The sequence below is a fragment of the Protomyctophum parallelum genome, assembly GCF_964188405.1.
Source record: "Protomyctophum parallelum genome assembly, chromosome: 23".
Lineage (NCBI taxonomy): Eukaryota > Metazoa > Chordata > Actinopteri > Myctophiformes > Myctophidae > Protomyctophum > Protomyctophum parallelum.
Genome location: NC_139715.1, coordinates 6,986,133 through 7,000,969, shown reverse-complemented (window position 1 = coordinate 7,000,969; position 14,837 = coordinate 6,986,133). Strand labels below are relative to the sequence as shown.

Here is a 14,837-nt window from a genome sequence, read left to right as displayed (position 1 = left end):
TCCATTGTGGTCCGCCACTGGACATCAAAGAATCAAACCCAACCATCAAGGACATTTGAGAAATCCTATTATTTGTCGTCTTTCTTTGGATTTAGAAGGCATTTGTAGAATCGTCCTCAGGTCATGGGTTAAAAGTGCTTTTACACAAAACATTATTGATTGACTGATTGAAAATGTCATCCACAGTATGTAGATTGGGTATAGGCTACATTTCAACACAGCCTGGTCAAAAACATAATATGCTACCAGGACCAAACTTGTCCTGTTTACATCAGGGTCGTCCATTTTCAAGCATTGAGACATATACAGTAGAGAGAGCAATACAGTGTCACTATATATACAACTGTGACGAATTTAAATAGGAGCCATGCAGCCGATGCATAAATAGTACACACACAAGTTTGAATACAATGAATGAACATTGAGCAACTAAAAACATTCCATTACTCAGTTGGAGGATAGGAAGTCATTCAGTCTAAAGTTAAATCCAGCTGAATTAACATGTTAACCTTCACACATCACACATCATGGGGTTCCCATATTTTTTTAATATTAAATGTATTCATTTTGGTTTGGCTATGTTATTATTATACTGTTATTATAGCAGCAAATACATTCCTTGTATTATGACAAACAGTGTCTATTCTGGTTTAGCCACTTTAGCTTCAAGCCTGTGCTAATGTTAGCTAGCATAGCATCATGCTATTATAAACATATAGGTTTATTGTTAGGAGAGGTTTTTTACAAACCTGTATGCAGTGACTTTAGGCGTTATAACGGTGCATAGCTGCTGTTCCCGTGCACGCACGCACGCACGCACACACACACGGGCTGAGCGAGCATGGACGGATCGAAGACGCTCTCACTCTGATCGATTGATTCGCTTCCAAGAAAAAAAAAGTCAAAGTGGCTCCAAAAAAAAGAGAGAGAGAAAAAACTACCGGCTGTTAGGAAGAGGACATTTTAGTCCTATTGCATGGCTTTGTATTGACCCCGCTTTAGCAGGTCATTATAATGCAGCTTTTAAGGCATTTTAAGGTTGAGAAAATAAACCCGAAAGTCATTCATCGGAATTCGTAACGCGTATTATTCAAATCTTATTATTTTTTGCCTAAATCAAACAGCGACGTGTGTCCCATTTCAGACACCGTATCCCGGGTGGAGGAGGAAAAGAATGGTTATTGCACAACAGTGACACCTCCTGGTGGAAGTTGGCAAGACTCCTTAAAAGGTCAAAGAAAATCCCGCAGAAAGGAGGAGGGGGGAATTCAATTATACTGTAACACAGTAACAAAGTGCTGGTCCCAAACTTTTTCATGTCAAGGACCCCCAAATTGACACTAATTAGCCCGCGGACCCCCATGTGAAAAGATTTGCCAAGAAACCTATAAGAGAAGATTTTTACGGCTCTAGCAGTGATTCTTAACCAGGTTAATTTCAAGGACCCCCAGTTTGACATGCATATACAGATCCCCATTTAATGGCATTTCTATCTCTGGGACCCCAATTTATATTGAAAAATCATTGTTAATTTAACTCTGAGAGTGTACAAATGAAATGGACCCGCGTGGGGTCCATTTGTACACTCTCAATAATTAGCTGGGGACCCCCTGGAACTCCCTCAAGGATCCCTGGGGGTTCCCGGACCCCACTTTGGGAACCCACTGCTGTATTAGACAAACTGTCACTTGCAGGTGGCCCCTATGGGTGTCCCCTTAATGTCACGGCCTTGGCCCTTGCCTTGCGATATTCCACTTTCAAGCCGGGCATTTCCATTCCTAGCCCATCATATTCAACTTTATTAATGTGACAACAAAATGCATCCTTCCAAATAAATCATCAGCCCTTCAAACCAACACCGTAAAGTGCACTCCAGAATATAGCCCTGATCAAGGCCTCTAACTAGTTACCCAGACTAGACCCTTGAGTTTTTAATTTTAATGTTCATGTCTGTATTTAACGGTATAAAGTTATATTTCTTATTTATTTTTTATTTATTTTCCCAGGTGGGTTGCAGATTTTAAACCAATAAGAGAGTATAGCCATTTATCAGCTTCAATTTTATAGTGTTCCTGTTCCAGTCATTTTCTGTTCATTAAAGATGGAGTGCTGTGATTACTCTAATAGACATACAGGTGTGGTTACAATATTTAAATATGTCTTGGTAAATGGTGAATTAATTTAATATACCGGTATAGCTCATTGTAGAGTGTGAGGCACTTTACATTCACCCATTCACACACCAATGTCAGAGGAAACCATGCAAGGCACCAACCTGCTCATTGGGAGCAAGGGTGTCAGAGTCTTGCTCAAGGACACTTCAACAGTAACTCTGGGGTAGCCCGGCTTCGAAATGGGAACCTCGCGGTTCCCATCCGGCCATACTCTAACCCTGAGCCACTCCCTGTATATTTCTGAGCCCCTCCTAGGTTTAATGTGTGTCTTGTCTAGACAAACATTAAAAACGTCATTGACAATGGACAGAGTTTAATGTTTGTTTTGTCTCCAACACAAACATTAAATGCCATTAACAATGAACAGAGTTTAATATTCGTTTTGTCTGTCACTGAGGAAATCGGCATATGCATGTCAGAGTAAGATGATACGTTTTGGTAAAACGACCCTCAGTGTGATATTTTCTTTGTTTCATCCTGAAAGCTGAAAGCCTTTGAGTCAAAAGGCCTAATTGAAATACACCACGTTGGTGACATCATAATATCACATACCTTTCACCTAACCCTTTATCATACAACAACTGCTGTGGGTGCGGCTTCAGTTCAGATGGACCACCACCTCCCGAAAACCAGGCCTAATTAAGGAACTGGTGGGCGTGGCCACGTAAAACATAATTTTAACACTTTTTCTTTCCCTTAGTATCATCATAGTACCTACCTGATGACCATGTGTTAGGGAGGAGGGGGGAAATCATGGTATTCCATCTTTAAAGTGCTGGACAGACATGAGGAAGACCCCTGATTACTATCATTATATAGTAATTAACACTTAATGGAATAATATCACTTATAATTATTATATATTGGGTGCCCGTGGTGGTCATGTCTACTGACGAGAGGCAGTACATTCTGGTCCCAGTTGTCGTCCCAGCACTGCCTCCTGCTGGCGCGGAGGTTTCGCCTGAACAGGCCCAGTCTGCCCTCAGCGCTGGGGAAGTCGGACATGAGGGACTTCAGCTGCTGGGCCAGCTCCTGGAAGTCCTCGAAGATCAGTCCGTTCTCCCCGTGCCTCACCAGCTCGTGTAAACAGTCAAAGCGGACGGCACAGACGGGCAGGCAGCAGCCGAACATGTCCACCACCTTCATGGGCAAGTCCAGGCCACTGGAGGACTTGTGGAGACAGACGCCCAGGTCAGCTGAACCCAACAAGACAGGGTAATCCTCGGCCTCCAGCCAGGGAGTACATATCTTCACGTGTTCAAAGACCAGAGTGTCTATCAGTTTTCTGTAATACTCCTTCCGTGGGCCCTTCCCTGTAATAACGCAGACCAAAGATGGCAGGGAAGTTCCATTTCTGATAAAGCCTTCATAGTTTTCAAGAGCCTTCAGAAGGACAGAGAAGTCTTCATCCTCCGTCCAACTGGTGCTGCTGAGCAATAGTGCGGGTCTGTCCGAGGTCAGGGTGACGGTGTCATCCGCAAGGTTGCAGGCCGTGAAGGCTGTCCTCTCCACAGACCCGTCCACGTGCTTGACACCACTAGGCCCAAACTGAGGATAGCTCTTGGCTAGTTTCACAAAGAGCTTATGCTGGAGATTGACTGGAGTCTCCTTGAATATGGAAGGAGGATTGTCGTACAATGTTGTCGCCTCGATGCCCCAGTTCTTCAACAGGTCATCTTTCATGGCGTTGGTAACACAGAGGTGGTGGTGGGTGGCCAGGGGGCCAAAGAAGTGCTCGTACCACTTTGCCAGTCTGACAACAGGGTGATTCTGTCCATGGGAGAGCGCCATGACGGTGTAGCCATAGTTGTGCCAATCGATGATAAACGTGCTTCCACGCACGGCGCACACCAGACCCACCACGGCGATGCTAGGCAAGCCCGGGGGATTCTGCATGAGAATGTGAGATTGTACGTCCATATCCATCAGCACACGGAGGAGCTGCAGTGACTGAAGTATGACCTTTGTCACATACGTAACGATTCTGGGTCCCACTCCAATGCCATTCATCTTCGCAACAGGGACGATCCTTATTCTGTCGTCTAGAAGTATGTTGCGATGCGGTTTGGTACCTAAGATCCCCACAAGGGTGACGTGGTATCCGTGTCTACTGAGGGACAGGGAGTGGTACTGCATGCGGGGACTCCGTCCAATGTCCCCGAGGACGAGGACACAGACCCGCCGGTCAAATTGAGCATCCCGTGACCGCGTTTGTCGTGAGAACTGGATAAACTGATGGCCGCACACTGCAACAACAGGCAATGACACCAATGGCCAAGTCACATTAATGCTTCTCAAACAGAGGCCTGCAGCAAGGAGGCTAACAATTAGCAAATAAATATATACATATTTGGGTAAGGACATGTTGTTGTGCCGTGGCACCCTGCACAGACTTTAAAGGTTACCAGAGTTTTGGTATATGATGTCATGCAGAGCATGAACTGTTAAATGTCCAAATAAGGACTATTTTGTTTTTCATCTTCATGTGGTCAGCCTGTGTGTATGATTACTATATCGTATGAATCGGGGTAGTGTTGGCTTACTGACAGCATGCACACGGAAATTGCCATGGCTGTTATGGCAAACTGCAGGGCAGTGGCAAGTGGGAAAACTGCACAAAATGATGGAGCACGCACAAATAAAATAATACGTCACACAACTCTTTACACCTGTAATTAACCTGTGTGCGTGAAACTGATTCTGGGTTGAATCAATACAGAATCGACCTGGTTGATTTTTTATACAGGTCGAAGTGTACATTTTTATTGTGCTGAAGTCTGTTGGTCTGATGTAGCCGTGTGACCCGTGTCAGTCTGAACATATTTGACACGGATGATGGATCAGTTTGTATCTGATAGAACAGATTAATTTAATGCATATATGGAAAAACGCTGGACATGTGAAAAAGAAAAGAAAATTCAATAAATATATTGCTTTAAAAAAGTCCTATACAGTATGTGCTCACAGTGGTGAAATAATCAAATATGTGAATGTGATGGATTAGATCAGTCAGTGGTTCCCAAAGTGGGGTCTGGGGACCACCAGGGGTCCTTGAGGGAGTTGGTCCCCAGTTAAATGATAGTTAGGAAATGGACCCGTATGGGTCTGTAACTCTGAGAGTTAAATTAACATTGATTTTAGAATATAAATTGGGGGTCCCAGAGATAGAAATATGCCATTAAATGGGGGATTAAATATAGTAGAGTATGAGAAGTACCCAACAGCCAACAGTGGGGGGCAGCAATACGCCGCCTGGCCGCCAATAGGCGGATCTTTTCAGCAGGAAACACAAGTGAAGACGTTTCCGGGTAGCAACGTATAGTCAATGATAGCAACGCATCATAAACAACAGACGGAGGGGTAAACAACAGCCAGCATGCACTTACTAGAGAGATATTAGCATTTTATTATTAATACAACTCATGCTCATGTATTAAGACACACCGCTTTGCTGTCCTCAAAGACGTTCTTCATTTTAGAACGCTTTTGGAATATGGATTACGACCACGCACAGGCACAGGTAACGGTTTTGTTCTTTGTTTAACTTTTTTTTATCATCAAGTAACAAAAGAAAACTCACATATTTTGTGTTTTCAGTTCACTGCACATTTATGGCTGTAAACATCTTTATTACTGCAGCTGTCAAATTGTTTAGGCCTATAATGTTGTGTTGAGTGTTGACGATATTTGCTAAGTTATTTATTTTGTTTTCAACTTGGACAGAGACAGAGCAGCACACGGCGGAGGGAATTGCCATCTCTTCCACAGGTAACTATAAATATATGACTGCAGTCTGCAGTCAGTGTTTGCAGCAAAAACAGACATTGGTTAGCAGGTCAGAATTAGAACAAAATCTACTTTATTGTCACAGGTTTTTTCCCCAGCTGTAAAACAGTGTCTTTTTGTTATTTCCATAAAACAAAGGGAAGCAAAAAAAAGGGGGTGACAATTAGTAAAAACAAACATATGTACATATTTACAGTGTGTAATCAATTGACTTGATTAACTTACAGATGGGCCCATGGGCCATCACAGTGCCCTCAAAACATAATACAGCATTGTTCATTTTAAATCATATTTTATAATAATGATTTAAACTGGGATAAATGTCTGATCCTAAGTAGGCTACACAGTCACAGTTAAAAACTCTGAGTGTTAATTGAACTTAATTCACTCTGAGAGCTATCAATGCATGAATTAAATGAACACTTAAAGTTGAGTGGACTCCAGTGTGCGTGCCTCAGATAGGCCTATAATCTAATCCTCAATCCGTGTCAGATGGAAATATAGCCACGTACAGATTTAGCACGGGATTATACCACCACGTAGGCTATCGTATGCGATGTTACACTGTAACAGTTACAGTGTCATGTCACCTGACTGCTGGGTTCGCATCCTGGCTATGAAACCAAAGGTAAGAGGCTTCAGTGGTTGCTGACTGTATGTCAGCTTGTTTTTTTTGTATCATTATAACATTTCTATAGGTGCGTTCAGTGGTGGAACGTATAGCTAAATGCATTTACTTTACCCATTCTGGACGGGAACCACTTTTGGTGTTTTAAGGATTATGTTATATTTTTAGCTACTGAAAAATAGCAGATCACAAGCTCATAGCGTGGCACCGGATGCCATGCTACGAGCTTGTAGATCTGCTATTTTTGAAAGATCATGAAAATGTAGTGCACATTTGGAATATATATTCTTTCAGAGCGGACATTTTTAACTCAAATCTTTGCTTCTGGGGAGGTCCCTGCCTGGAACAACATATTTTCAGATGGAGGTCGGCGGCCAATAACTATAATTTATATTTTTGGGGGTCCTTGGCATGAAAAAGCACCACTGACATAGAAACACAGGTTTTTCATAAAACCTTTACAATTTAGAATCGTTGTCAGGTCTAAATGGTACTGCTACTACTGCATGTACAATTTTAAGATGTTTGCACGTTGCTTGAGTGTTTCCAATTTCCAGTACTTTGACTTCTACTCCACTACATCTCATTAGCAAATATTCTAATTGGTGTCTCAATTTATTTCTGAATTTGCACAAAAAAAAGAAAAACATAACCTAAACAAAAGAAGGAAAAAAATAAGCAAATATTCCACTACATTTATTTGAAAACTTTGGTTACTAAACCACTTCAGCCCTATATAACTTGAAATGAGACATTCTGCATATCTCTCTCTCTCTCTCTCTCTCTCTCTCTCTCTCTCTCTCTCTCTCTCTCTCTCTCTCTCTCCCCTCAGCATGGCCAGCGGGCACTTCCTGCCATGCCATAGTAAGTGGGAAATGAATCACCAGCTATACTTTTTTTTTTTACTTCCACTATACCGTAGATGCTAATGTTCACACTGTAGTAGGCACTTTGTCACTCACGGTACTAACTTTGAGCAACCACGCACTGTGTCTTGGAAATTAATTTAGCCATTCAACGTTGCCATTTCAGCAGTACATACTTTATTGTATACGACGCAATCTTTTTTTTAAATAATTGAAAATTTGCTCAAATGTGCTGTTCGGGACTCGGGGGCCGGGGGGGGGGGGGGGGGGGGCAGCACACAATCGTTACCTCTGAATGCTGTAACGGTGTTGATGTTACACTTTCCAGATTGTCTAATTGATACGTATTCTGCTTCTCTTTGTGTTATATACATGCCACGTGGACACATGAAGTCAAGAAAGTGTTGGTAAGTTAGTGCCTATATTTGAATTTCCTATGAATTGCATTCAATCTGTATGTATTACATTTGTTGGGAAGCACGTGGTTTCATTCATACTTGTTTTACTTTGAATATGTTGTGCAGAAGATGCTCCTGTAATCAAAACCAGAAGGAAAAAAGCCAAAAGGGAGACCAATGGTTTAGAAGGTAGGTCTCTCTCAAACACAAGACAAGAATCAAAACATTAGAAATAGAAATAGAAATAAAAATAGAATCAGTAGTGGAATAAACATGTATAATATAAATTAAGTGTATTGAGACATTTTTTAAAGGTTTTATGACATTCATTTTCATTTATTTTTCTTTTAGGTTTTATGACCTCAATTACACCCAAATAACCTGAACTTTGAACATTCAGTGGAATTTCTGTGGTCTGAAGTTTTCTTTGGGGTTTGGAAGCCTTTTGAGCTACAATGAAAACAGGCAAAACAGTAAAATCAGTGACATCTGCTGGCAAATCCCATTGACATATATGGGATTTGCAGGAGCTTACATCACAAACTGCCGGCAAGTCAGAGCACCTGTTTGAGCCAGAAAACCCCAGATCACAGAAAATCTACTGAATGTTAAAAGGTCATGTTTTTTGGGTGCAATTGAGATTAGAAAACCTAAAAAAAATAAGAACAATTCCAAAACCTTTTTTTTAATGTCACAATCCCTTTAATACTTACATTTTGTTCAAAGTGATTAAAACACCTACCAGAATAATTTTAATAATAATCTTTAATAATAACTTTTCAGATTACAATAACATCACTTTGACAAAAGATTACCAAAGAGTTTTATTTCATTGTGTTGGATAACATGTCTCAAGCTTGTTTCTGAAGTACCGTTTTTCGTGCTGAAATTAACTGAATCCAGTAGCTTTCTCTAAAATGACACAAAAACATGCGTTGGAAAAAATGGTCGTCAATAATAGTAATGTCAAGTGTACCAGGATTCGTAGTCAATGGAATGAACAAGCCAGACTACCGGTATGACCATTTAAGGCCTACTCAGAGTCCAGTTCTTGGTATACTCCACCTAAAACAGGAGTATGAACGGGCCTCTAAAGTGTCCTTGTTTGTGTGTAGAGCCTGGGTTGGAGATGCGAGGCCTGGACAACCGCAGGACGTCTGAGGTCAAGGAGACAGCGACCCCCGACCCCGTGAATGAAGGACACCACAGAAGGAAAAAGAAGAAGAAAGTTCAAACCATAGGTTTGAATCATAAATGTCTTTCTGTCTGTCTGTCATACCTCTCTAATGCTTTATGAATTCATGGAGGTTCACTGCATACGTTGGTTAGACATACCAACAGTCCTACAGTCATTATTAGTCAGTGCTGCATGTTAAAAAAATCACCCGTGGCTTCCCGTGAGGTTAGGGTCAGCTAATAACAATAATAAAGCTTTATTTATATAGCACCTTTCAAGAACAAGGTCACAAAGTGCTGAACAACAAGAGCATAGATAGAACATATCATGCATCAAAAGAAATAATGGCACATCAGTGGAAAACAGATTAAAAAAAAAAGGTGAAAAATACATACAAAGAAATCACGATAAAGGATTAAAAGCAGCTTTGTAGAAATGGGTCTTCGGGAGTGATTTAAAACGAGGAAGCGTCGACCAAGTCGGCGAGCCTGATCTCCAGTGAGGGTGCACAGATCGCCAAAAGTCTTTGCGGCCTGTTTTTATAGTGAGAAGGGCTTTCCCCGAGGATCTCAACTCGCGGGCTGGCTCATAGGAGTCAAGTAAGTCTGAAATGTAGGGCGGAGCAAGGCGGACCTAGCCTTGAAAGTAAAATGTAGAATTTTAAAATTAATTCTAAAAGAAATGGGCAGCCAGTGGAGGGTGGCTAGGATGGGAGTAATCGAACCTTCTTGCACTTGTTTGCATTTTGGACCAATTGTAGTCGGTGATTGGATTTTTTTTGGAAAGACAGGAGTAAAGGTGCTGCCACACTATCAAAAGAGCCGCGCACGTTTTCGGCTGCGCACAGCTTCAAAACCGGGTTTTTAGACAGCTGGTGGATGGAAAAGAAGCCCCACTTCCGCGGACGACTTGCTCGCGCAAGATTCCCGGATGCGCTCTCCTCCGCGGAGGTGGAGCTTAATTCCCATCCACCAGCTGTCTAAAAACCAGCTGCGCACACGCCGCACAGCTTCTTCTGTCCCCGGCGCAAAACCGTTTTGCGCTTAGGTGTGGAAAGGGCTTAAAGGGAATTAGCTTAGGCTTTGGGGAGGGTGTGTCTGATTCATGGTGTGTCTGACTGTAGATGTTGAGGACGACCAGGCAGACCTGGTCTTTGGGGAGGGTGTGTCTGATTCATGGTGTGTCTGACTCCAGATGTTGAGGCTTTGGGGAGGGCGTGTCTGATTCATGGTGTGTCTGACTCCAGATGTTGAGGCTTTGGGGAGGGTGTGTCTGATTCATGGTGTGTCTGACTGACTCCAGATGTTGAGGCTTTGGGGAGGGTGTGTCTGATTCATGGTGTGTCTGACTCCAGATGTTGAGGCTTTGGGGAGTGTGTGTCTGATTCATGGTGTGTCTGACTCCAGATGTTGAGGCTTTGGGGAGGGCGTGTCTGATTCATGGTGTGTCTGACTCCAGATGTTGAGGCTTTGGGGAGGGCGTGTCTGATTCATGGTGTGTCTGACTGCAGATGTTGAGGCTTTGGGGAGGGTGTGTCTGATTCATGGCGTGTCTGACTCCAGATGTTGAGGCTTTGGGGAGGGTGTGTCTGATTCATGGTGTGTCTGACTCCAGATGTTGAGGCTTTGGAGAGGGTGTGTCTGATTCATGGTGTGTCTGACTCCAGATGTTGAGGCTTTGGGGAGGGTGTGTCTGATTCATGGTGTGTCTGACTCCAGATGTTGAGGCTTTGGGGAGGGTGTGTCTGATTCAAGGTGTGTCTGACTCCAGATGTTGAGGCTTTGGGGGGAGGGTGTGTCTGATTCATGGTGTGTCTGACTCCAGATGTTGAGGCTTTGGGGAGGGTGTGTCTGATTCATGGTGTGTCTGACTCCAGATGTTGAGGCTTTGGGGAGGGTGTGTCTGATTCATGGTGTGTCTGACTCCAGATGTTGAGGCTTTGGGGGAGGGTGTGTCTGATTCATGGTGTGTCTGACTCCAGATGTTGAGGCTTTGGGGAGGGTGTGTCTGATTCATGGTGTGTCTGACTCCAGATGTTGAGGCTTTGGAGAGGGTGTGTCTGATTCATGGATGTGTCTGACTCCAGATGTTGAGGCTTTGGGGAGGGTGTGTCTGACTCATGGTGTGTCTGACTCCAGATGTTGAGGCTTTGGGGAGGGTGTGTCTGATTCATGGTGTGTCTGACTCCAGATGTTGAGGCTTTGGGGAGGGTGTGTCTGACTCATGGTGTGTCTGACTCCAGATGTTGAGGCTTTGGGGAGGGCGTGTCTGATTCATGGTGTGTCTGACTCCAGATGTTGAGGCTTTGGGGAGGGTGTGTCTGACTCACGGTGTGTCTGACTCCAGATGTTGAGGCTTTGGGGGGAGGGTGTGTCTGATTCATGGTGTGTCTGACTCCAGATGTTGAGGCTTTGGGGAGGGTGTGTCTGATTCATGGTGTGTCTGACTCCAGATGTTGAGGCTTTGGGGAGGGTGTGTCTGACTCATGGTGTGTCTGACTCCAGATGTTGAGGCTTTGGGGAGGGTGTGTCTGATTCATGGTGTGTCTGACTCCAGATGTTGAGGCTTTGGGGAGGGTGTGTCTGATTCATGGTGTGTCTGACTCCAGATGTTGAGGCTTTGGGGAGGGTGTGTCTGATTCATGGTGTGTCTGACTCCAGATGTTGAGGCTTTGGGGAGGGTGTGTCTGATTCATGGTGTGTCTGACTCCAGATGTTGAGGCTTTGGGGAGGGTGTGTCTGATTCATGGTGTGTCTGACTCCAGATGTTGAGGCTTTGGGGAGGGTGTGTCTGATTCAAGGTGTGTCTGACTCCAGATGTTGAGGCTTTGGGGGGAGGGTGTGTCTGATTCATGGTGTGTCTGACTCCAGATGTTGAGGCTTTGGGGAGGGTGTGTCTGATTCATGGTGTGTCTGACTCCAGATGTTGAGGCTTTGGGGAGGGTGTGTCTGTCTGATTCATGGTGTGTCTGACTGCAGATGTTGAGGCTTTGGGGAGGGTGTGTCTGATTCATGGTGTGTCTGACTCCAGATGTTGAGGCTTTGGGGAGGGTGTGTCTGATTCATGGTGTGTCTGACTCCAGATGTTGAGGCTTTGGGGAGGGTGTGTCTGATTCATGGTGTGTCTGACTCCAGATGTTGAGGCTTTGGGGAGGGTGTGTCTGATTCATGGTGTGTCTGACTCCAGATGTTGAGGCTTTGGGGAGGGTGTGTCTGATTCATGGTGTGTCTGACTCCAGATGTTGAGGCTTTGGGGAGGGTGTGTCTGACTCATGGTGTGTCTGACTCCAGATGTTGAGGCTTTGGGGAGGGTGTGTCTGATTCATGGTGTGTCTGACTCCAGATGTTGAGGCTTTGGGGAGGGTGTGTCTGATTCATGGTGTGTCTGACTCCAGATGTTGAGGCTTTGGGGAGGGCGTGTCTGATTCACGGTGTGTCTGACTGCAGATGTTGAGGCTTTGGGGAGGGTGTGTCTGATTCACGGTGTGTCTGACTCCAGATGTCGAGGCTTTGGGGAGGGTGTGTCTGATTCATGGTGTGTCTGACTCCAGATGTTGAGGCTTTGGGGAGGGTGTGTCTGATTCATGGTGTGTCTGACTCCAGATGTTGAGGCTTTGGGGAGGGTGTGTCTGATTCATGGTGTGTCTGACTCCAGATGTTGAGGCTTTGGGGAGGGTGTGTCTGATTCATGGTGTGTCTGACTCCAGATGTTGAGGCTTTGGGGAGGGTGTGTCTGATTCATGGTGTGTCTGACTCCAGATGTTGAGGCTTTGGGGAGGGTGTGTCTGATTCATGGTGTGTCTGACTCCAGATGTTGAGGCTTTGGGGAGGGTGTGTCTGATTCATGGTGTGTCTGACTCCAGATGTTGAGGACGACCAGGCAGACCTGGTGAACGAAGACGGGCCGGAGCAGAACACGGACGGGGAGGAAATTGTCAAGAAACCAAAGAAGAAGAAGTGAGTGTGTTCATTCATGCCTGAAAGAGACTACTAGACCTATATATGGGCATAGAGGGGCGGGACAAACTAGTGCAGGAAACCAACGCCGACTTCCTATTGGTTCACCAACCTATGAGCCTATACGCTCCCTTCCTCCTCCCCTCAAAGTTGGAGCGACGCTCCTCTGCACTATATTATTGGTTAGCGAAATACAGGCCTCCCTCCCTCATGCTGGGCTCACCCCACACTGGGCAAGACCTATACGCTGTAGACGCTATCATTTTTTGGGGGCGGAAGTTGCGCTAAAAGAAATGACGTTGATGACAAACAAAAGGCCGCTGGGTCCCGAGGCTATGCAGAAAGCAGAGCGTCATCAAAGCTATAACTATCCTCTACAGTCTACACAGACTCTACACTGAGCATCCATGTTTTCTACAAATCACGTAATCTGTAAAAAATAAATAAACCCAAAATATCACAAAATATGACAAGGTACCTTGGTTTAAGAGACTAATATCAGTGAAATATGATGAATTGGAATGGTGGTTCCTTTATTTGTGATGACACACACATACACACACACACACACACACACACACACACACACACACACACACACTGGTCATGGTAAAGACAATAAAAGCATCTGACAATGTCCCTTCCGATGTCTTCCAAACCAGGAAGTCACAAGTCACAGAGTCGCAGTTGCCTGCCGAGCTCGACGTAGAAGCGGACGACATCATCACGGATGATTCCTCCTCGATCCCCCAGCATTCCCTGTTCTCGGCCCCCCAGGGCCAGAGCAAGCCGGTGGGGAGGGGCTTCGTGGAGCGGACGAGTGAGTGTCTAGTGATCGACGTCATGACATCTGTCTTCCATCTATAGGAATGTCTGTGTGACCGTCCTCGCTGTATGCCCGAATATCCCATTCTGACCTGAGATCAGATTCATACGAGGTTTCCACTGGACACACACTGGTCTGATTAACCCATTCTGACCTGAGATCAGATTTAAAAAATGTCAGTCGTTCTTCGATTTTTCAAAAATAGCAGACCTACAAGCTCGTAGCGCGCCACTCGGTGGCGCGCTATGAGCTTGTAGATCTGCTATTTTTCAATAGATAAAGCATAACATGATGCTAACACCAAAATGGGTGCCCGGTCAGAATGGGATATGGAGATCACCGATGTCATAAGGAAATGTTCTGAACAGTGAAGTGACATGAAATGATGCTGGTGGTAACAGACCTTAGTTCGTTCAATTTGAGCAACATTTTCAAGATGGAACGTCATCTCACTCTACTGTACTGATTAATTTAGACTTGAGGTTAATACAATCACTGACTGCTTTATTTTGTGTGTGTGTGTGTGTGTGTGCATCTGCAGAGCGTTTTCAGCCAGCAGAGCGTTATGACAGGGGGGGGAAGACCAATCACCAGTCGGACAACTTCATGGAACTGCAGCCCCAGTCTCTCTATAACACCAGAGACGTGGCACTCAGAGTACACACAGGTTTCAGGTGTGTACTCTGAGTGTGTGTGTGTGTGTGTGTGTGTGTGTACCTTTTATTCTTGTTCCAGTTTTGTCTCCATCATTAATATGTGGCTGTATCTACTCCCTGTCTCTCCTTCTCTCTCCATTTCTCTCCCCTGACACGGTCCCCGCCCACCCCAGAGTGTAGAGTAGAGTGTAGCGTCGCAGTCCCGCCCCCCTACCAGGGCCCAGGAAATGATTCTCCGTTCATTTTTCTCATAGACTTTTCAGAAAGTATTTATTTAAAGACGGTTCATGAGACAAATCATGACAATCATGACAATAAACACAATGTTTTGGGCCAAACAAAGAATTAGAAAGTAGAAAAAAACGGCAGG

The 14,837-nt window shown here is 44.5% G+C and overlaps 2 protein-coding genes and 1 long non-coding RNA gene across 3 annotated transcripts in view; 2 read left to right on the top strand and 1 right to left on the bottom strand.

Annotated features, from left to right (window-relative positions):
* Positions 1-3,017: 3,017 nt before the first annotated feature.
* Positions 3,018-4,744, bottom strand: LOC310853860 (chitobiosyldiphosphodolichol beta-mannosyltransferase-like; the record flags this gene model as incomplete). Its single annotated transcript, XM_083758335.1, has 2 exons — positions 3,018-4,406; positions 4,718-4,744. 2 exons carry the CDS (start codon positions 4,742-4,744, stop codon positions 3,018-3,020), a joined length of 1,416 nt encoding a protein of 471 aa, XP_083614461.1.
* A 771-nt stretch (positions 4,745-5,515) lies between these two features.
* LOC310854073 lies at positions 5,516-7,498 on the top strand. Its single transcript, XR_014568855.1, has 3 exons — positions 5,516-5,694; positions 5,904-5,942; positions 7,421-7,498. It is a non-coding gene; the product is annotated as an uncharacterized lncRNA (long non-coding RNA).
* Positions 7,499-7,983: 485 nt separating this feature from the next.
* Positions 7,984-14,837, top strand: part of tmem237b (transmembrane protein 237b) — an 18,744-nt gene continuing 11,890 nt past the window's right edge. The window contains exons 1-5 of the mRNA XM_083758609.1: positions 7,984-8,041; positions 8,968-9,093; positions 12,892-12,985; positions 13,648-13,805; positions 14,353-14,485. Coding sequence (XP_083614735.1) covers positions 8,982-9,093; positions 12,892-12,985; positions 13,648-13,805; positions 14,353-14,485 — 497 coding nt within the window. The 5' untranslated portion in view covers positions 7,984-8,041; positions 8,968-8,981. The remainder of the gene's footprint in view (positions 8,042-8,967; positions 9,094-12,891; positions 12,986-13,647; positions 13,806-14,352; positions 14,486-14,837) is intronic.